The 24,309-nt window shown below is 41.1% G+C and overlaps 1 protein-coding gene across 2 annotated transcripts in view; it reads right to left on the reverse strand.

Moving 5' to 3' along the window:
• Positions 1 to 24,309, reverse strand: part of LOC118660448 (sine oculis binding protein homolog) — a 160,430-nt gene that overhangs the window by 105,494 nt on the left and 30,627 nt on the right. For both annotated transcript variants that reach the window (XM_036317903.1, XM_036317902.1), the window contains exon 4: positions 13,020 to 13,171. In XM_036317903.1, the coding sequence (XP_036173796.1) occupies positions 13,020 to 13,171 (152 nt within the window). The remainder of the gene's footprint in view (positions 1 to 13,019; positions 13,172 to 24,309) is intronic.

Genomic DNA, 24,309 nt, shown 5'->3' on the forward strand with positions numbered 1-24,309 from the left:
AACAGGTTCTTGTTGAATGAAAATCTGGAATGAAATCCAATACGACTAGCACAGGGCCTGGCACACAGTGGCTGTTCAACAAATATGTGTTGAACTTAATTAAAACTGCGAAAGTTGCAGCCTTCAGGGTCTCTGCTCCATGGGCCATCTGCACTTAATGCATTCAGCCTCAGACTAAATCACAATCTGCTTGAACACTCCCCTTTCCCTTCTGTTTAGCACACAGAGTTTTCAGCCACAGAGGAAGTAGCTTAAATGTGTGGGTGGGCAGGCTAACTCTTGATGGCTAACAGCTGCGTCGTCCCATCACGCATCCCATCCCAGGCATCTGCCTCCCCATGTTCAATGTGGTCCTTGGCCAACACCTCCCAGGCCACTTAAACTGATGAAACTACAGGGTAGGGCAAAAGTAGGTTTACAGTTGTGAGTATATCAAACACGGAGCTTATGGAGGCCCGGTGCACAAAAATTTGTGCACTCAGGGGGGTCCCTCAGCCAAGCCTGTGCCCTCTTGTAGTCTGGGACCCCTCGGGGGAAGTTCACCTATTGGCTTACGCCCACTCCCCGGGGGATCAGGCATAAGCTGGCAGTCAGACATCCCTCTGGAGCCTAGGAGCCCTCGGGGGATGTCCACTTGCCAGCAGGGAGCAGGCCTAAGCTGCAGTCGGACATCCTTAACACTGCTGAGGAGGCGGGAGAGGCTCCCGCTATCACTGCTGTGCTGACAGCCATCAGCCTGGCTTGTGGCTGAGCAGAGTTCCCCCTGTGGGAGTGCACTGACCACCAGGGGGAAGTTCCTGCAATGAGCGTCTGCCCCGGGTGGTCAGTGTGTGTCATAGTGTCTAGTCATTCCCCGTCATTCTGCTGTTAGGGTGGATTTGCATATTACCCTTTTATTATATGCCTGGTGCATGGGTGGGCTGGCTGGTTTTCCCTGAAGGGTGTCCCGGATCAGGGTGGGGGTCCCGCTTGGGTGCCTGGCCAGCCTGGGTGAGGTGCTGAGGGCCGTTTTCAGACTGGCCACACCCCCTTCAGGGTGGGGTTCCCTACTGGAGTGCCTGGCCAGCCTGGGTGAGGGGCTGATGGCTGTTTGCAGACTGGCCATGGTCCCCAGCCACCCAAGCTCCCAGTGGAGGCTGGTGGAAGCAGGTATCTGGGATTTATTTGTCTTCTATAATTGAAACTTTGTTGCCTTTAGCAGAGGCCACAGCCAGCCAGGGCAGGCAGGAAGCTTGGCTTCCTCCATCACCCAGGCAACCAAGCCTCCTGCTTGCTCCAGCTCCGTGGCTTCCAGTTGCCATCTTGGCTGGGTTAATTTGCATATATTCGCTCTGATTGGCTGGTGGGCGTGGCTTGGGGCATAGCAAAGTTATGGTCAATTTGCATGTTTCTCTCTTATTAGATTAGATTATTATTCATTAATTATTTTATTATTTTTCATACAAATAACTGTAATCCTACTTGTGCCCACCCTGTATTTACTGGGCTTGCTGTTTTAACTGCACCATTGTCCCTCTTCATAAATGAGCACATCTAATAGCTAACCACAATCCTGTTGTCTTAGTTCTGAGCAATCTCATGTTATACAGAGTACAAAAAATATAGAAAAAGTCAGCACTTTGGTCTTGGTACTAATATTTAAGATGCCTTAAATATTTAAACCAGTTTGAGCTGAGTCTTCTGTTACTTGCATAAAAATTCCTGATACATCTTATAAGTAATCAACAAATTAAGTCTTCTCTTAGAATTAGAAAGCCAACATTCTAATCAGGTTTTCAAAGCCTCTGGTCCTGGATGGAAGAAGTCGCTCATCTAAGTGCCCCATGATGAAAAGAACCACACTTTTTATCTTTCAGTCCACACTTGGATTCCAGATTCCTTCCTCCATATGACAAGAGTAGATGGGCATGACATATTCATTGTGTAAAGAATTCAGCTTCATGGGATAACCTCAGGAGATCACCTCTCCTTCTCTCCAGTGGGCATTTGCTAGCATCTGCCATCAGCTATCATTCTGACCCCTTCCTCTCTTAACAGTTTCCAGATTTTCATTCTGGCTCCATGCAGGCTTTAGAGGAAAATGAATCCAACCCGAACATCAGAGGAAAACCCTGATTGGTTTAACCTAATCAGAAAATCCATTGCTCTTGTCATAATCCCCAGTTCAAGCATGAGTATGTGACCAAAGTATAGAGAATGAGTGGAAATTTCAAGATTCCTGCATGGATTGCTAGTCACTCTATCTCCTATTGGATGTGCATAAAGAAGCATATAGCCTTGATCACTGCAGTAGTCATCCCATGATCTCTGAGGAGCTTGCCTTGGAAGCTAGCCAACACTCTCTGCAGAAGCATATAGAAATGGGAAGACATGAGATCATGCTAAGACCACTACACTGCAGGATCAACCCACCTGAAGTATACCTAACTTAGGACTTCACAGTTCCATCAAAGAAAAGATGTCTTAAATATTTAAACCAGTTGAGCTGAGTCTTCTGTTAGTTGCATAGAAATTCCTGATACATCTTATAAGTAATCAACAAATTAAGTCTTCTCTTAGAATAAAATAAACTTCAGAATAATTCCTTTACCCAAAGATATTCCCTTCAAAGTACCATCTCTTTAACATCACACCACTTCTAGGGGTAGGGCTTGAGAAGACCTGTGGATACTGAAGACTTGATTTCTGGGCTGAGCTTGCCTCTGAGGTCTTACCCTCCCACTATGTTGGGGGCAAGCTCTGTCTACTGTAGAGAAGTAAAATCACTGTGTCAGCATCTAGCCTACCATGTCCATCCTTAGTTCATTTTCTCCAACACTTTAGAAAAAAACTAACTAAATTAGTTCAACACACTTTTGCTACTGGGAAACGTTTCATAACCACTAGTGAATAATTCAGTGAATATTATATTTTTAGTTTTCTATTGCCAGACACACTCAATTTTAATGAGAATGCTGTTGCCTTTGTTGCTCTCCAAATCCCCTTTGCATCCAGGATCTTAAATTTTAAATGTATTACTTTCTTAACAGTGATCCAATCAACAATGAAAATCAGATATGTCACACTTCCCAATAGCTGCCCTCACATTTGGAATAAAATTCAAATTATTACCTCTCTGGCCTATGTGATCAAGCGCCTAACGACCTTGATCGTTCAACTCCAGCCTGACTTTCTTGACAAAAATGGCAAGCCTATTCCTGCCTAAGGACCTCTGCTTTTTACTTGCTCCCCTCCTCTCTGAAACTCTGCTACAAGCTCTTCGAATGACTAACTGTATGACTTCATTTTGTCCCTACATATGTGTCACCTCCTCAAAGATAATCTCTGTGACCACCAGATGTAACAGCATCTTATCACTATCCATCCCTCCACCCTCCTTTTTTTTTCATAGCAGTAATCACTACCTGAAGTTGTGATATATATTTACATATTTTTAACTTATAAATTACTATCTCCCTTAGAGAATAGAATGTAAGTCCTTTTAAGGCAGGGACTTTTGTTTAGTCATAATCCACCAAACCTAAAACAGTGCATAGCACATTATATAGGTATTCAATATGTCTTTTATTTTATTTTCCAAATAATAAATGGATAGCCCTAGCCAATTTGGCTCATTGGATAGACCATTGGCCCATGAACTGAAGGGTCCTGAGTTCGATTCCGGTCAAGGCCACATATCTGGGGTGCAGGCTCAATCCCTGGCCCTGGTCGGGGCACATGCAAGAGGCAACCAATCGATGTGTCTCTCTTACATTGATGTTTCTCTCTCTCTATCTCTCCCTCTCCCTCCCACTCTCTCTAAGAGTCAATGGAAAAATATCCTTGGGTGAGGATTAACAAAAATAAAAAATAATAATAACAATAATAATAAGTGGATAGATAAAAAGGTTGTTGTTTTTTTAATCTTGGCTAAAAACAAAAAAAAAAAAGCATCACACAGGAACTTGCCTCCTGTTGGGCAAAACCCCTGGTCTTCAACTATTTGCCCAGCTTTATCTCACCTACCCCTGGGTCTCTGTCTCCCTAAGTCCTTTGACACCAATAACTTAAATTGCTCCAACTAAGTAAACATATAATCCTACCGATGATCACAGAAAGTGCCAGGGCCTTCGAAGATTTTTATAACAGAGCTGGCTGTGCAGTCATAGAACTGCTCACCATATCTTAAAATACGAAGTCATTGTATCAAAACAGATTACAAGATAAGTCACTACTTTGTCATGGAATGTTTGGCAAAAGGCCCGTGAAACAGATAAACAGTTATCAGACTTCAAAATTCCTATTACCCACTGAACCTCCCACATACACTTACTGGGGTCGGATCCAGCTCTCAATGTTAATTAGCTAATCAAGAAAGCGATGCCAAAACCGGTTTGGCTCAGTGGATAGAGCGTCGGCCTGCGGACTGAAAGGTCCCAGGTTCGATTCCGGTCAGGGGCATGTACCTGGGTTGCGGGCACATCCCCAGTGGGAGATGTGCAGGAGGCGGCTGATCGATGTTTCTCTCTCATCGATGTTTCTGGCTCTCTATCTCTCTCCTTTCCTCTCTGTAAAAAATCAATAAAATATATTTAAAAAAAAAAAAAAAAAAAAAAGAAAGCGAAACACTAAGAAAGTTCATATGACCAAAATTAGATATAAAAATCTTTGGTTTATGTTATTAATTCTAACTCTGTAGGGGGGAAAAAATCATTTCAAAGTCAAGGCAATAGTTTTTCGACAATCAAAAGCGGTTAAATACTTTCAAATACATTTCAACATATTTATGAAGCAATTCTCCTACATGTCTCCAATCTCTCTCATAAATCAGTATAACGTTTCCAAAGCACATTTGAAAGTAAAAAATTAATATCTTCCAACTATATTTTCCTCTATTAGAAGAGGAATTAAGCAGAAAATACATTAATGTCTGAATTTGTAATAGGAGTGGTTAACTCTTAGCCAGAGCAAACTAATGAGGAATATTTTACCAGGAAGGATTAATCAGGGCTCTCCAACACGAAGCAATTTGACATTCTGAAGACTTAATCATGAATGGATTTTATTCCCTTATTTACTTTTCATCATGGGGATGCCTGACAAAGACACTACAGGTTAGAATAAATTTAATTCCTAAACTTAATCTTGTTGCTTTAAAGAAATATTATTTAAATAATATTTCATTGCTTTTTAAAAAATAGTCCTCACAGAAGCAACACTATATGATTGTGTCACCTCTGGGCAGAATGAAGCTCAAACATCAAAGCCTGAGTCTGCCTAACCTCTGTTAGCAGTGAAATGACAACACAAATTCTGGGAGGTTGTTGTGACTGGACATTGGCTTCCCTCCCCAGCCATTGATTATCTCTATCTTTGTTAAAGAGTACAGGAGTTTCATTTAACTAGAGTGCTCAGTAAATTGCAGCAGAGTTCAAGCATCTTTTTATAGATTCATTAAATCATTGATCTGCCTCCTAGTGCTTATAGCAGTGCCCACAGCCTGTGTTTACAGAGAATGCAACAGACTGATGTTTGTAATCTCCAAAGGCAGTCTGTCAGTAGACATTAGGTTCCACTGTGTGCACGACTGTAACACAGGGAATTTACCATTCTCAGACTGAACTGTTGGGACAGAAATTAAGTGGCCATCCGCAACAAGATTTTCTTTATTCCATCCTCATCTGCGATAACATAAACAAAGAGCAAGGAGCCCAAGGAACAAAGAATTACACATGGCTTGCCCAGTTCACACTTCTGCTTATGTGAGCAAAAGCTATCCACAGGTACCGAGATGGAGGAGAAATAAAAATAACCACAGGTGTGCCTACAGCGTGCATCTCCTGCATATGCCACTCTTGAGAGTGTTAGGGTTTGAGACCAGACATTGCAAGTGTATGAGAGAAATTCTGGACTCAAACTACTACCTTAAAATATCTCAAGACAAACCTGGCCTGTCTTATGCATGCAATTATTTAGACAGTTAACATTTTTTAACAAAACATTTGAATTAACAGAGTATAACTACAACCCTAGGGAAATGCATAATCATTCTCTCACGGTTTCTCTGGACAGTGCACTAAGACCTCTTATAAACGTCTCCTTCCTCTGGTCTTTATTTTAATATAATAATATCTCGTTCCTTTTATAGTCAGGCACAAAGAGTAACCCTGTGCTTAGATAGCTTATGCTGGGAGAAGTGCATTAAAATGGCCCATTAGATAATTCTTTAAATGCTGATTCTTCAGATAAACCTGAACACTGTTAACAGCAGGGTGAGAAAGCAGGCAGTGCACGTGACTAGATCGATAAGGAGAAGGCTTGTCCCAAATAACTAGGTCCCTTCCTGGCCATTTGCTTCACTGAGCTGCCCACGGTCCGAACAGGCAACCGGACTCGGAGCTCAAAGCGCACACATTCATCACTCTGCAGCCGCAGTCACCAGAACACAATGTAGCTGATGCAATCTGACACTGTGGTTAATGTTAAAAGGGAGCGTGCCTTTGAGATGGATTGGATAATTACTGGCAGTTCGGATGAGAAAAACTTGATTTAAGTGTAGAGCATTAGCTATCACCAGAAGGATGGCCAGAGATTGAGTGTGTCTGAAAATTAACATTCGAGCATATATGTCAATAGCCCTGTGTATTGATCTCGGGGGGACTGAATTCAGATCTATTAAAAATCCCCCTCTTCCTCCTATTCATTGGGGGGTGGGGGAGGGGGTAGCACTGAACAAAGATTGGGACTTGAAGCTCTTTGGATTTTTATCATATCTTCATATTTAATCTAAAATGTCTGGTGTTGTTCAGAAGTTGACATCCATTCTGGGAAATTGATTGGAATTATTTCTATTTCCCTCACAACCTCCCAAATGTAGCCCATTAAAAACTAGGTGTAGTTGCTATTTTCTTTCAATATATCCCCTAGCCCCGTTGTGTTTGAGTTCCCGGTATCCCTTCAACCAGTTTCCGTAACAGTGTTCTGTAAACAAGACCATCACATATGTCTCCCCCAGAGCTTCCGATGACTTCCTAGGGCAGTGATGGCGAACCTATGACATGCGTGTCAGAGGTGACATGCGAACTCATTTTTTTGGTTGATTTTTCTTTGTTAAATGGCATTTAAATATATAAAATAAATATCAAAAATGTAAGTCTTTGTTTTACTATGGTTGCAAATATCAAAAAATGTCTGTATGTGACACGGCACCAGAGTTAAGTTAGGGTTTTTCAAAATGCTGACATGCCGAGCTCAAAGGTTCGCCATCCCTGTCCTAGGGCATGGTGTCCCACTTGGCCTGGCACTCTCTGGTTTTCTTCAAGAGCCTAGGCATCGCCTTAACCCGACCTACATTTTACTTCACTGGCCAGAATTCTCCTGCTCTAACCCCAGCCTAAATGTGTTCCACAGGGCTAACATCTTTCCCTTCCTTGGCTCTTGCTTTTTTCCATAGGTTCTTACTTTCAGGAGCTCATCATATTCCAAAATACCAGAGAATGAGAAAACCACTGGGTTTGTTGTTCTCTCCCCAGAGCTTCCCTGTTTGTTGTGACCAAAAGGGAACTCAGCCACTGGGCTGCAGGCTAAAGTCTGGGAGGCAGACGCCACCCTAGATGCAGGCACAGTTCCAAAGGACACTGCAGAACCAAAGCAATCATCCTGCAGAAAGACAGCCCCGACAGGCTCCTTGGTGACCCATAAAAACAAGGTGAATCCAGGGGAAGAACTCTGGTGCTCCGTGGGCACATTTACTTGTCAATCAAGAATATTTGCAAGCAACTGGCAGGAGCAAGTCTGTGGTCTGAGGTTCAGGCAGTCAGGGGACATTAGTTACAAATAATTTCTAAATGTCATTCCCCAAACCATCATGACTGATAGCCTTTTTGCAAATTAAATCTTGCAGGTGTTTAAAGGGGAAAAAAAGTGGACAGGTTAATCACTAGAGTAACAGGGCAATTGTTACAATGTCTTCGGTACGACTGGGTTCTATAATTAAGTCTGAACCTGAGAATCTTCCCCAGGATATATTCAAGTTTAATAAAAAGACCAACAGTCTAAATAAAATGTAACTCCAACTAATACGATGATACATGCTAACTAGCGACAGGTTCTTCCAAAAGAGATCTCTTCTAAGAAGAGATCACTGTGCATCCAGGGATATAGTTTGAAAGTAAAAGAAATGCTTATTATACAATACTCCCCTCACTGAATATTATTATCTTGATTGTCAGGAGATCTTAATGACATCATCTGCAAATGTTGTTTGTTTATATAATCTTTTTATTTTTAATTCATCCTTATCCTTCTCTCTTATCCCCATAGGTTTCTTCCCACTACAATTTGTTGGGGGAACAGCAACTTTATGATACTGAAGAAATATTTCTATGTATCCTTGTCTCAAATTATATAAAAACTAGAAGAAGGGAGCAAAATTTTAGTGCTCTTGGGAATTTGTGTCTATGACTGAAGTATCAATGCCTCTAATCCATAAAGAATGCTATAGCCCTAGGCCAGTGGTCGGCAAACTCATTAGTCAACAGAGCCAAATATCAACAGTACAACGATTGAAATTTCTTTTGAGAGCCAAATATTTTAAACTTAAACTATATAGGTAGGTACATTGTTATTAACTTAATTAGGGTACTCCTAAGCTGGCCTTTGCTAAAAACGTCCTCAATCTGATTGAGGTACGTTCGCTGAGGTCAACCCCTTCCAACTCTCCCATCCACACTCATCTTGTATACTTGTTTCGTCTATCTCCTTTCCAAAAACTGACTTCTGCACATGGGCCACGAAGTTTCAATCGCACTGTACGTGCGCGCCCGCACGTGGTATTTTGTGGAAGAGCCATACTCAAGGGGCCAAAGAGCCGTATGTGGCACATGGGCCGCGGTTTGCCAACCACTGCCCTGGGCGGTTTGGCTCAGTGGATATAGCGTTGGCTTGCAGACTAAAGGGTCCCAGGTTCAATTCCGGCCAAGGGCACATGCCCAGGATTCGGGCTTAATCCCCAGTGTGGGGCGTGCAGGAGGCAGCCAATCAATGATTCTATCTCTCTCTCCCTCTGAAATCAATAAAAATATATATTTTTAAAAAAGAATGCTATAAACTTGAGATTTGAACCAGGACAGAAAACAATCGCCCTTGAGGTTGCCTGCATGAACCATCTGCCTTGAGTTTTGATTCCTGCTTGATTTAGATGACAGGATATTTCCCATGCAGAAGGAAAAAAAACAAACACAGGATATTTAGAAATGATTACTATTTGTAGTCCTGTTTGTTACTCTCACTCTTCAAGGGATAATGGTTACACGACATTACTCCCTTAGTAAAGGTATTTTTAAGTGTGCGTTATGGTAGAAAGTAAAACTGCCATTAGTTGGGACTACACACTCCAGCATCTCCTGCAAAACTACCAACTCCCTGCAACTTGCCAGCTCCTCACTGGATCACTAGGCTAGAAATGTTTTCAATTCCTTCTCTACTCGTGGCTCAAAAAGGGGCTGGGGAAAGAGTGAGCTATTAGTTCCATGACAAGTCTCCAGTGCATCTAGTAATGAGACTGACATCCCATTGTTCAGCCAATGCCCACAGACTACAAAAGTATTTTTCATACCCACGGCTTCAAAAACATTTGAGGCAGCAAGTGAGCCTTTTGGGGATAAGGACTCCACAAAATACAATTATTAATTAACACTGTACACGACTTAGAGCTGACATCCTAAAGTGTATAAGCTAGTAGTTGGGTTATTGAAATGAATATAGCTGTGATTCACAGCACTCTCCTAGCAGAAGCATTCTGAAGATAGCCCACATGCTTGTTGCAATCCAAACATCTCTTCATATAAAATTAATTTGGTTTAAAAATATAAGCTACATGCCATAAAGGGTTACAATGATTTCAATCCATCCCACCTTACTTCACTGTGCCAGCATTTGTAAGAGAGAGAATGTGGCATTCTTAAACTACTCCATCAAAGAGAAGGAAGGTTCGAAAAGCAAGTGAAATTTAAAGAGTCAATTTTCAGGGGGCCTTCATTTTGAGAGTTGGGCTATTTTTGTCCTTGTTTTTAGAAGAAAATCAGCCCCTGCTTCTATCCCAAGCATTTGTGAAGAGGACAGCAGGGACAACACGGGCACAGCTGTCCAATTTACATTCACAAATGCAGGTGTTGCACAGACACAAAACAGAGGTCAGCTGAATCCTGCTCCTAATTAGCTACCTTTTTCACAAGGATTTTCCTTTGTGAAGTTATGCATGCAATTTGGGTTCAACTTAGAGACCATTTTTAGATCCCAGCATGCTATCCACTAGGAAGCGGGCTGTCATTATAAAGCATAATTTACAGCATAGTTAATTTTACATGTGTTTTTTTTTTTAAATCGACATCATACCTAAGGCAAAATTCTGTTCTGCACACACATTATTCACTGTTTTTCATCCACATCTCAATATTTAAAAGTGTAGAATTTAGCCAGAAAATCTTTTATGTAGGAATGGGAGAATTTTTGCCCTTTTTCTAAGATTAAGAAAGTCCGCAATTTTAATAATGAGGACCAAAGACTTTGTTAAATGATACAAGAGAAGTAGCTATTTGCTATTGTCTTCAGTGGGGAACACCCTGGGGCTGATTATAGCAGTTCTTAGAAATGGCAGGATGGAGACTGGTATCTAATACAATCCATTAAGAAACCCAAGCCCTAAATGAAATGACCACAAAATCCTATCAGTTCACAGAAATGCAGCAGCTGTACATGTTTATTGTAATACAATAGGATATTGTTACAGAGATAACACTCTTAAAATAAAATAAAAAAAAGAACCCAGCAAGTGATGTGACCAGTTTATTTCTCTATTTGAAAAACGAGAACGTATATAGTGTGGCAGAGCTTTTGATATAAATAAGCATGAAGATTGCAGAGAAGACAGGCATAGTATGTACACTAATGGGCTGCTGGGATCAGCCGGCAAACTTCAAGCCACTGTGATGCCCAGGTTTTGCAGGCTATTCAAAGACCTACCCCAATAACCCTGCAAAAAGGGGAAGGGAATGCTGCTCCTCCAGCTGACGGAGAAGTATTCCACATGCTCATTCTTAGCTTGGCCCCAGTTACCCAGTTTTCAAAACTGTATGCTATGGAAGTTTGACCTTAAACTTTATAATGATGTAATATTACATATGACTTATAGTGATGTAAATTTATATATGGTATTATTATATATGGTATTTTATATAGATATATTTAGACATATGTAGAAAATATATATTTTTTATATATGTATATAAATATATATATATATAAAATTATATGTAGAGAGATATAGATATAGGTAGATTATTCTAGGTTGTTTTCCAATTGGGTCAGGTGCCTTCCTTCAAAAGCTTACTAAAGTGAAACCACTTTGCAAAGTATAACAAATATCACCAGGGTTGTAACAAATTCATCTTGCTGGATTTTATTCACTCCAGGCAGTCTATCAAGATTCAGACCCATAACCTTTCAGAATGATAGAAAGACAAAAAACAACAACAACAACAAAAACTGTTCTCTAGCCATCTTCTGGGGTGGAATGCAAAGTATTTTGTTGTGGTAAGTAGGGCTTCGAAGACAAAAGCGCTGGGGCCATTCCTGTGATTGTTACCCCAGTGTTCAGCATGCAAAAGGGCGGCCCCGGGGTCTCAGAGATCATTTAATCCCCGTATATTAAAGCAAACCATGTCTCCATGCACTGCTCTAACCACCCTCTTCTGAAGCTTCCCTGCTTCCCGCCATCCCCCCACCTCCCCAAGAGAAAGTGAACTTGACTGGTGACTATCCCAAAAGAATTGCAGTTTCTTTACTTGCCTTCCTGTTCCAGTGAAGATTATGAGCCTAATTCTTAGAGATTGCTACTAAATTCCACCCTACTGAATTCTGCAGCCTAATTCTTTCAGCGTTATGTTTTTTGGCAGAATGATGTGACCCAAATTTGCAGGAGATAATTTGCTGCAACAGTGCTTCTTGTAATGCAATGAACCCGAGATGAGCATTTCAGGATTGCAAATATCAGACTTAAAAATAACAATTATTTGCTTCAAGAAAGGATAGGTTTTGCTCTTTCTTGTATTATGGAAATAGAAATGCTCAGCAAAGTGTAGACAGTTTTATGAATTAAGGAAGCTTTACAAATCAATGTAAATAATCAAGAACTAGCAATTTACTTCAGTAATTGGTGGCAAAATGCTATAGAAGTTCTTTAAAGATTAAGAAATTAGCAGTGTGTGTGTATGTGTGTGGGGGATTGTAAAACCATCATGCATTCCATTTCCCATTAGTGGTGGCTAATACTATTCTTTAAAATGACATTTTCAAATCTGAGATGTCTTAAAACAAACAAACAAACAAAAAAAAAAAACAAATATATATATATATATATATATGAATGACTATGGCCGTTCCTGTTTCGCCCACCATGCCTCTCACAATGCTTGGCTATGTGAGCAATGCTGGTTCATGTATTCATTTTTTCACCTTTTCTCAATATCAATCAACTTTAATATAAGGTATCAAGAGAGACTTGACATGTTTCTTGGTTAGAATTAGTGGATCGGATTTTGGAAAGGGCCAGAGCAATAGTCCCATTGGGAGCAAGTCTTAAACTGAGTGCACTAAAGCTTCCTGGCCATGCATGGCCTGTGGCTAGTTCCTCAGGAATCTCTACCACTTATCTTGCCAGATTCTAGTCTGCATGTTCTCCTGCTGGGGAGTCCCTGTCACTTTAAGGTACCAGCTGTGATCTCCGTGTCCTCATCAGATTCATTCACCCTCTCAGAATTCAAACACCAAGACCAGAGAAACTGAAGAACAGGTTATTATATACATTAGAGGGGATCCCTTATTCCAAAAGGTTAAGTATGACAGAGAAAGAGAACAGAAAAAACAACAACAAAAAACCAGAAAGAATAAAAGGTGCGCAGTGTTTGCAGCAAGAGGCTAAGAGGCACATGCGCACGTGGGCTGGGGAGGCCTGCGGGGGCCGCCTCTCTACGTGCTCTTACCTTGTTTCTCTTGAAGTAGGCTCGTCGGCAGGCCGCAAAGCACTTCTCGCTGCAGAAGCTTTTCACCTCACTTCCCATACTCAGGGAATAGCGCTTGATCCCCACTTTCTGGCACCAGGCACACATTATTTGTACATTTGACACATCATCTTCTATAATAAAAGTATAAGAAAAATGTTCATATCAGAAGCAAACATCCCTTCAAACTTAGTCACACCCTGAACCTGAAAGAGCTGCCCGGGGTCTGATTTCAATCTCCGCACCTCACCATGGTCTGACCCAGGAGAATGGCCAGCTCTTGCGGGGAGGGCTCAGTGTTCTTTTTTCTTTTTCCTTTTTTTCTGTTGGTTTTTAAGTTTCCAAAGACATCATTTACTTAAAAACCAGAGCATGACGTCAGAGCCATGAGAGTTCCCAGGGCTGCTTAGCCTGGTAAAAATGCTTATTCTGCCTGGTTATACCAGGCTCAGTACTAATGAAGCTTGTAGAATGGCCCATTTGTTCAAAGGTGCAGCTGACAGCCTACAGGATCTACAAATGGGGGAGGACAGCACACCCACATATGTGATGACCTAATGTGAACCTTGACAGTCAGGAGCCAGGACCAATCTTGGCATGTTCCCTATTACATGTTACATATGGAGTGTTGTTTACTTTTGCAATATAATGATTCCCAAATGATATGGTTAGTCAACAACGGAGAGATTGAGTGGCCAGATTCTGCTGATACAAAGGCAGTGGCCTGGCTCACTCGGTGGTCTCCTGTGATGCAGCCTTCCCACATGGGGTCCCAGACAGGCACAGGCCTAATTGAAATTCTTCTCCATGAGATGTGTGTGATTCATGGTCCCTGGATGGAGGAATAGTCCTGGGGTGTCAGCCATGAGCTCTGAGGTCACACGGCTGCCCAGATCACTCTTAGCCAGACGGGTGGTCCTCACAGCTCCAGGAGGACCTGTCGCCCACGTCATGGGGATGCTCAGAATGATGTTAGGTGATATGCAAATATTTTCAATATTTAAAATGCTGTATTTCTTTTCCTTTGTAAGAAAAGAAAACAAATTTAAGTAGTACAAGTCCATGACATCACAAATACTACTGCTCAAAACAAATAAAGACTTTTAAAGTGAGCCAATAAATGAAATGTAATAGTAATTACAGTGCAGGTAGCAAGATGTTAAGACAAACATGCGATGGTGATATTCAAATGACTGAAGTCTGGGAAACTTTTGTGGGGGACTAAACGTAGACCTTAAGTACAGGTCTAAGAAATATTCCTTGCTATCTCCTATGTGCTCTGGCTATATCTCGAGTTTCCTTGGTCCTCCCAAATGACAAAGTGTGTCTGACTGGTTGCCACTATTAGCCACATCTCTTCGTCCTTTATGGGTTTGTTTGTTTTTTTTGTACTAACCCAGACTCATGCTCCAGACATGAATGGTAATCACAAGATTCCCAGCAAGCCCTGGTATAGTGTTGTCTGATTCTGAGTAAAATCCCCCAAAGACTAATTGCTAAGCAAGGCCTGGTCCATGAGCTGTTGACATATTCATGGTTCATAGAACCTGTCATGCAATCATTCCATTTCCAGGGGAAAGATTTGGTTTGAGGCAGTGCGGTCATCAGCCTGCAAAATTAGAAGCAAACTAATTTGAAGTGCGGTGATACGGCTTTTTCCCTGAGGATCGCCACTCAGAACCACGTGCAGTATTTTATTTACTTTAATGGAATATTGTCATTTTAATCATCATTTTATTTTACAATTACATATTGTGATTTATTATAAGCTATAATAAATGAGACAGTGTAACAATGACCTTTGATGCTAATCAAACATTTTCGATAACGTAAGTTTCTTTAAATGGAGTCAACATGAGTTCAAATATCATACAATTACTGTATTTAATCATTTGTTCTATTCAAAGAAAGCTTTGTGTTTTATATCATCTCTAATATGGCATCTGTCTATAGACATTGTACATGTATGAAGAATTAACAAAACTCCATAATTTACCTTATAGTATGGAAGGGTTTTTAAATTAGATTAGAAATGTTATACCTTTTAAATAATCATCTGTCATTACTAAACTCACTAGCACTAATAGTTTCTGATTTTTCCCAAGCAATTAGCTGCTTTATAATCTTAAATTCCTGAAAAAGAAGAGGATACAGCAGAACTCTCACAAATGATCCAACGGCAATAAACTTGATTCTGGTGAAATCTGTAAGGAAAGATACTTTATGCGAGAAATTATTTGGCCTCAGCATTCAAGAAGGAACTTTAGGACATACGTTAGGTTCCCCTCGTTGTTTCTTCCATTTAAATGATCTAAAACTGAGATGGCAAAGAACAGAGCACAAAGCTGCAGCAGGGGCAGTGCTCGGCCTGCCCAGAGGAACGGCACTTGGGACAAAAAGGCTGTTGGTGGGTCTCCCTCATGCTTCATCCATCAACAGCAGTCAGACCATTTGTCATTTTTTAAGGGAGGCAAGGACACTTTCTTACAAACAATAGACCTAACAAATGGACAAAAAGTAGAACTTTAAAGCAGATTATTTTTATAAATCATTTGCCCTATGAAGTAACAACACGGGAAGATGAAACAAAAATAATTGTGTATCTGGAAATTGGAAATGGTTAGCATCTGTCTTGTTAAATAATTCAGTATTCCCACCCGTTTTTCATAAAACTCCGCTTCATAAAGGGAAACACTTTGGAAAACTTCCATGAGATTTCTCTTTTTCTGTCATCAAACTGTTATCAATAGCTAATGCTCCAAAGAAGAGTCTGATAAGTGGATTATTCCACAAGTTGAAGAAACATTTTTACATGTCTTAGGTATTCTAGTCTTACAGAAGTCATTTTTATTAATAGTATATTTAGGAAACTAAGAAAGAGCTGTGATTATATACATTAATTTTCTCAGCTAAAACATAGCCCAAGATTCTGCCACCAGACATGAGATGGTATCCCATCTTAAGCAGTATGGCTGCACCCCTAGAAAAGTGACATTTTCTTTAGTGCTGAACCCTGGGACTTATGTACATGCTTCATGTTGGCAAAATAGAAGGCCCCAGCACTTCAGCTTTTCTAACTTGATCTGCTTCAAATTTCTTTATTTAAAACATATTTCTTCAAACTAGGGAAAACCCGATTTGCTGTCTTATATTTAGACTCAAGGTCTGTCAGACTTTGAGACTTGAGATTATCTCAAAGAAGACTCATGTAACATATTTTTCCTTACTGCCATTAGCCTATGTATTTTTCATAATGAACAATGCAATAACAAATGCAAAATATTTATAGCATTATATCACATTCCCAAAGAGAATAGTTTGTATAACATGATAAAAATTTTCATATGATAATGTCACATAAATATGCATCAGTCAAAATATGCATGTTTCAATTAATCATGAAGTTTATACCACCTCTTTAGGATTTAATTAAGCAAAATGTTTAGGGCATTTTCTTTCCAATCTAATGTTCAAAGAACTATAGAAAATTATTCTATTTTACATCCCAGAAGGAGAAGTTCAGATTAAGTACTCTGAGATGAAATCAAAATTGTGTTTGTTTATCACAGTGCAGAGAAGGATGATGTCAAGCATTTCTGGAATGCCTTGCTGAAGTTGTTAGAGAATTGCACTATTTGGTGACTATTAAAAATAAGGATGGCCATTGGCCAGTGGCATTCTCGGGGCATTTGAATTGGCTATGAATTTGCATATTAGCTTACCTGACCAGAGCCCAAAGACAAACAGGAGGGCCTTAATGGACCCCAAGTGATTAAACTGTAGATTTATCATCCCTTTGTAGTTTTCATGGGAATCCAAGACTAAGGGGGAAATCTGAAAATATTTGCTCGTGATGTTTTTCCTCCTCCAATAATTCCTAGAATGTACATGTCCAGATAATCATTTCAAGACTTGAATCATATTTGAAGCAAGTTACAAGTTAGTCTGGAGTGACTCCTGTGAGTTCTCCATACCACGAACGAGAGCTATGGCACAGGTGGTACTCTGTCAAACTATTTCTTGGAGCAGCTATATTTAAGCACAAAATGAAGACGTGGTCTGGAAGGCAGGAAACTAGGGTTATAGTTTGCTGCTTTTCAGCCCTTTTTTGGAATAACTCAATTTCAAAAACTCTAGGGAAGTCCAATTTAAAAGTTTCCACAGAGTCCTATAGATGCTTCTGTACAATTTCCTGTGTTCTAAACATAAACATTTAAGGATACCCAAAGAAAATTTGAACCACTGAGCCAAAAAAAAAATAATCATAGCAAGCCTTATTCAGTATTTAGTAGGTGCCAGGCACAGTGCAAAATTCTTTAAATCCATCATTTAATCTTAATCACAACCACCACCCCCAGGCAGGTACTAACATTATCCCCACTGTGCAGACGGGGAAAGTAAAGTTTAGAAGTTAAGTAATTTGCTCCAGATAACACAGCCAGTACATACCAAAGCCTAGATGAAGACCAGGCCATCTGTGGCCAAGCCCAAGCTCTTGACCACTACACCTTAAAGCACACAGCCTTTCTAAGCGTGGAAGGTTGCACACCATCCACACAAACTTCCTTCTACAGAAAGGATAGAGAGCTGTCATAGGTTCTGCTACTTACACAGGACACTGTTCCAGGACACACTAACAGACAAAGAAAATGGAACCAAAAAGGTCAAAATGTCTTTGAGAAGACAGCTGAAATGTTAATCAATATTTGTCGACTGACTTTAAAACAAAACAAAACAAAACAAAAAAACAAGGTAAAGGCCTGCAGTGCAAGCCTTTATGACTATGGGACTTGAACTCGCTGCAAACATTCTATCTGAATGCTCACCAGCAAGTTCCACTTAAGCATTCAATGATGAGAAAGAAACAAGAATACCTGAATTGCAGGATGCAGTCATTCTACCCACAAGCAAGCAATAGACTTCCCCAACTTTCTCTGTTGTAAGGAGGGGGACCAACAGTAGGACATGGATGAGATTGACTTTGTGGGTCAAGTGAGTAATCGCTTGCATTTATAATTTCAAAGATCCCAATAAGAATATCTTAGCTTCAAAAATTATCCCTCAACTGCTCACTAAAATTAAATTCTACCATTAGAGAAGACTTTATTTGACTAAATATGTCTTATATCCGATTAAAACACAAATTCCCTGAAAGCAAGAAGGTTTAATAAACATTTTTCAGCAATCATTTATGCTTTCTTCCTGCAGGCTTTCACAGAGAATGGGGAGAAGGGCAGAGTATAGGCTTCTAATGAGAAACGTGGAAGGCAGAGATGGAAGAGACTAGGGCACGAGACGCCGCTGGTCATTACTTTGCTGTCTCGCCCTGGATCCACAGGTATAACAAGCTGAGGGCAGAGTGGACAGAAGAAAATACGGTGCAATCATACAGTGGCACAATGTGAAATATTTTCAGAGACCCTTTTAGATGTGAATATAAACCACAGTAGAAGTTGAAGGAGGTGGAAGAAATGGCATATACCTAGGGATCACTAGAAAAGAAAAGCAACAGGCAGATCCACTTACTACAGTCTCAAGGGGGTAACTTTTTTAAGCAAGTGAGGTAACAGATAAACACTGCTTTGCAAACCTGAGTCACTATTAATATTTGAAAGACAGTGTGGTGGAGTGCAGAGAGATAGAGACAGAGGCCATTAGTAAAGTATTAAACTGCCCCTCCCAGTTGTGTGACCTGGGCAAGTCACTAAGGGGATAGTAGTGCTTACCCTAAGTATAGCTGTGGTGAGGATCAAATGAGAGAAAGTAGGAACATTCTACGTGTAAATGAGCCTTCCTTAGAACTACTGGCAATTAGACCCATAAGAAAAGGATAGGTGTCAGCTATATGTAATCGGACGGGCACCAGTCACTTCAATTACATTCCCGCCCATAGATGGCATCTCTTGAACCACTATCTTTGAATACAAAGAACCCAGTAATTCCTTAAATTTCACTAACTCAAACTATTTAAGAGTAAAGCCATTTGATTTACTAAAAGCTTCACTTACAGCCATTCTTTAAAAAAATTTCTTAACTTGAATTAATAGTTGACAAGGTGTTGCCAAATATATCACAGTACTGCCAAATATTCTGTAATTAATAGATGGGAATTCTTTGTAATTATTACATCAACTATCCACACATGGGTGGATCTTTCTAAGTGCCTGGGAAGTTTGCTCTTTTAAAAAGTATCTAGTAACAACTGAAAATGTCTGCCACCTTAACTATCAAAAATTGCCAAATAATAGCGTCCAAATTAATAAAATTTTATTGCACTTGCTGTTAATTAAAAGGATAGATGCAATTAAATGATAACGGTTCGTACAACTATCATTCTCTGTAGTACCTAAAATTATCCCTATTTTTCTTTACGAAATGGAATTATTTGAAGTGATTTCAAACATTTAAATAGTCTGCACCCCTCTAACTAGAGTAGTATTTAACACAAAAATAAAATCTAAATCTCTATACATAAATTAAAATTAGTTCCAGTAAGTTACAGAAATGAGCACATATTACACAAAATGACAGAAAAAAAAACAATAACATTTTAAATTAATTTTCAATTTTCTAATGAAATTCTTCTGGCAATTTTTAATTATTTATTTATGTACTAGAGGCCCGGTGCACAAAATTTGTGCATGGGGGGGGGGGGCTGCCCCTCAGCCCAGCCTGCACCCTCTCCAATCTGGGACCCCTCAGGGGATGGCTGACTGCCGGTTTAGGCCCGACCCCTGTGGGATCTGGCCTAAACCGGCAGTCGGATATCCCTCTCACAATCTGGGACCACTGGCTCCTAACTGCTCACCTGCCTGCCTGCCTGTTCGCCTCCTAACTGCTGCCCTGCCAGCCTGATCGCCCACAACTGCCCTCCCCTGCCACGACCCACCTCTTCCACCAGGACTTGCCTCCTCCGCACAAGGCGGCAGAGACACTGGGACCAGCCTCCTCTGCACCGCACACAGCCATGGGACCCGCACAGGCCTCACCGCATGGAGCGGCCGCTGGGCCCCGCCTCCACTGTGCGTGCAGCCATCTTGTGATGGCCATCTTGTGACGGCTATCTTTGTGATGGCCATCTTGTGATGATGTGAGGGCGTGACGCACCTAGGCTATTATTAGTATAGTTGATATATGTAAAAGATATGGCTGCAGAATGAACTAAACATTTACATGCAGGTCCCTGCACTAGGAAACTGATCAAGAATGCTGACTTGAATAGGACATGGCTAGGAGAACAGATAGAAAACAGATAGAGAGAACATATAGGGGAGTGTGTCACAGATAGAAAAAAGAGGTTCAGAAACCTGTGAGAGCCCACAGGGTTAGGTCTTGATGGATTTGGAGAGGGAGAAAGTTCAAGAGAAGAAACAGCAGGAATCAAGGAGTGGCAGACAGGCTCAAGGATGGGGAGGACTCCTGAAGTCATGCAGTTGACCAAAATTGTGAGAAGGCAAAAGTAGGAGATTAGATTGGGGCCAGAGGGGCCTGAACAAGGAGTTGCTTGAATGGCATTCTGCTATGGGGCAGGAGGAGCTCATCTTTATTCCACAATTAATACAGAGCTCCAGAATAGTTCTCAGTAGGACATAACAGGATCATAAATGTTACTCCAGGAGGGTGTATCAGAATTTGGAAAGACTGGAATCTTGTTCCATATCTGGAAGCCTCAGTAAGCAACATGAGAGCATGCTCCATGATCATTCACCTTTGTGTGTTCAGTGCCTACCACATAGCAGGGCTTAAACTATGCTGGGTGAATGAATAAAAGGACAGGTGAATGGGTGGGTGGATGGATGGATGGATGGATGGATGGATGGATGATTGAGAGGAAAGGGGATGAGTTTCAAACCTATAGAGTAACAGTGAAAATGAAAAGAAGAACAAAGGGAGAGATCCCATAAAGTCACAAACTAGTGATTCTCTCCTGAACATCATACTGACTTGGATTCTTTAACAAGACACTAAGCTTAGGTGCCTGCAGCTCCTCAGCATTAACTTGACTATCTCCCGACAGTTTCACTGCTTTGCCAGTGAAGAGATGTCTTCTTGCAAACCTCTTTGCCAACCTCACCTCCACTTCTCAAAACTCACTGTAGGAAGTTTGTCTTTTCTAGGTACTCATCCTAAAGAACTGGAATAAGGAAAGAGTAGAACTTAAGAGTATGGAAAACCCAGAGTCCGCTATGTAATATTTCTGAAAGCACAGGCCACAGAACACTAATCCTATGGGATATTGAAATGGTGTTATTTTCAAAAAGACTTCCATGGTGAAATATGTATGAAAAACGCTGGCAAACAAAGTTAAAAAACAGTTTCATTACTTGAAGATTTTTTGGAATGTAGAATGAATGTATGATCTTCAAGAAGGAGCGGTAGAGTATGCTGTATTTCACCATTTGGACCATGAACATGTCTTTCCACAGAGAATCCACAAGACTGGACTTCTGAGAAAGTTTCCCTGGGACATGCTGCCCCACTGCCCTACATTAGCACCGAAGCAGGAGCACTTCCACGTGGATCATAATTATCAGGAAGGTTTCTTCTCTTTTGCCCAAAATTGGATCTTTCTTTTCAGGAGCCTCCTTTGTCTGCGCTGGGCAGAAAGACAAGGCCTGCAGCCATTTGGCCAATGCTAGGTGTGCTGACCAATGCCTACCAGTCCTCAATAAATACTACCAGACTGAACTAACACACCCATGATACACAAAATCCTGTGGCATAAGCTATCTGCATCAAATACAGACAAGGCACCCTCTTCTTACTACAGACAAAATGACAGAAATCCCTAGTAAGGTAATAGAAGAGTAATACTGCTCTTGACACTTAATAATTCATGTTCACTGGGTATGGACAAGGAACTCAAATAAAATCTTGTCCCCTTTCCCTGAGCCCTGGATCTGACCAATCTACGAGGCCCTGGGACAATGATGCTGTAACCATGGGTTTGCTTGACATTGGACCTCTCTGTCCTACATGGCTGAAAACCACTCACTGAGCCCCAGCAGCTAGCTGACAAATGAACATGATTAGGGATAGGGGACAAGGTCAAAGATTGTGCACCGGCAAATCCATCACTGCTGGAAAAGTAATTCCAAGCCCCTGCAGAGCAAACAGGGGCATCATCGCCAAAGAAATACAATAGCAGCATAATAGGACTAAAGAGTCAAACTGCTTTATATAGGATGTCAGAGCAGAAAAAAAGTATTGCCAACACCTACTATCTATGTGAAGGACTCATGTCCCCTTCTGAAATCTGGCTTTCCCATCAATTACACTCACTGGGCCCCATAGTGGTTGACAAATCTCCCGAAAGGGGAAACCTTAATTATAGACAAAGAATTCACTTATTTACTCAACTCTGTGCCAGGCACTGCACCAGGAGCTGGAAATATACTGTGAACAAGACAGACATGATCCCAGACCTCAAGGAGCTTTCTATGGCTGCCCCCAGTGTAAAATGCCAACATGCAGAAGCCAGGTGTTCGTGGTGAACACAGAAGGGGCTATAAGCAGCCTCATTCTGACTGACCAGCAGGCAAGTCCCACCTTATCATTCTAGCCAGTCCTGCAGTAGTATCCCATGCTGAGACAACCATTCCAGGGGAAAGGAATTGACAGGCTAGAGCAGCCGTGGGCAAACTACGGCCCGCAGGCCGGATCCGGCCCGTTTGAAATGAATAAAACTAAAAAAAAAAAAGACCGTACCCTTTTATGTAATGATGTTTACTTTGAATTTATATTAGTTCACACAAACACTCCATCCATGCTTTTGTTCTGGCCCTCCGGTCCAGTTTAAGAACCCATTGTGGCCCTCGAGTCAAAAAGTTTGCCCATCCCTGGGCTAGAGACTCAGGTCAGAGGGACACCTGGAAGGGTTCAAGCGCTCACATAAAGCACTTGCTTCTCTCCTCTTCTTCTCTCCATGCTCTGAAGTATGAGTTGAGTAGATTGAAGAGTAAGAAGTTCACTGTACTGAATTTGTTAAAAGAACCAAGGTGAACCTGCTGGAACATTGTCCACAATATAATTTATTTCCCTCTTCATTCTTCCTCTAAAAACTTATTTAGATTTCTTGAATGAAAATCATTAATGACTGAGGGACTCTCTGAAAGGGCCCCATGCCAGTCCTTATTCAGGAATATGATGAGACAGAACATGCCAGCCATGGGCAAAGTGGAGGCCATACCAATGGGAATCTTTCAGAGTCCTCCTCTCTTCTGTCTTCATATTCCCTTGGGTCATGTAATCTAGGTACTCTTGTGACTCCAGTTATCATCCATAAGACAAAGATTTCCAAATCAATAGTCATCTCTCATGAGATATTATTTCCAATGGCCTCCCAGACAACTTGTCATATCCAAAGCTGCACACATACCTCTCCCATAACCTTGCCCCTTCACTGTGTTCCCCTTCTCGGTTCCTGGCCCTACCATCCATGCAGTTACCTACTAGCAGAAATATAGCATCTTTCCATGCCTCTTCCTTCCCCCTTCCCTCCCACATTCTGATTAATCACCAGGTTTTCCTAAATGTTTTCATAATATACTTACTCATTCATTCAATATATACTTATTAAGTGTACTTACGTCCCAGGCACTGTTCTAGGTGACCCATCCTCATGGAGTTCACTGCTGTCTATTCCAGTGAAGCCACCAACACCTCTTGCCCATACTGCATGTAGCCTCCTATCTTACTCCCGTCCAATCCATTCCCTCCACTCTGGATGAGGGAAATTCTATTGAGACACAAATTTCATCACTGCTGTCACTTGCTCAAAATCCCTTAGTGTCATCTACTGCCCTCAAGAAGTTGGAACTCTTAGTCATTGTCTCCATGACTCCCATGACCAGGCCAGCGTCTCAGCTTGTCAACTCTCAGGACTCTGGATTCTTTTACTTTCCTTAAACCTCTCTCTACATTCTGAGCCTTTCTATACGCTGCTTCCTCACCCACAACCTCAAAATCCTTGAACGATTGAGTATACTATTGCTCCTTCATATCTTATCTTAAGCCTCACTCTAGGAAGAATTTTCCTGACCCCAAACCTGGTCAGATCCCACAGCACCCCTAAATGGATCATCTTCAGACTTGATTGAGATTTCTTTTTAACATGTCTCCTCCACCAGATTGTGATCCAGTTAAGACAGGGACCATGTCTGTCTTGTTCAATAGAATGTAATGTCTACTTTGGGCCTTAGCATAAAAAGGAGAAAAGCAGAATCCTTACAAGGTGCACCTTGGATGATTGGATGCCCAGTGGGAGTAGGGG

Source organism: Myotis myotis, unplaced genomic scaffold (assembly GCF_014108235.1).
Source record: "Myotis myotis isolate mMyoMyo1 unplaced genomic scaffold, mMyoMyo1.p scaffold_m19_p_7, whole genome shotgun sequence".
In the NCBI taxonomy this organism is placed as follows: domain Eukaryota; kingdom Metazoa; phylum Chordata; class Mammalia; order Chiroptera; family Vespertilionidae; genus Myotis; species Myotis myotis.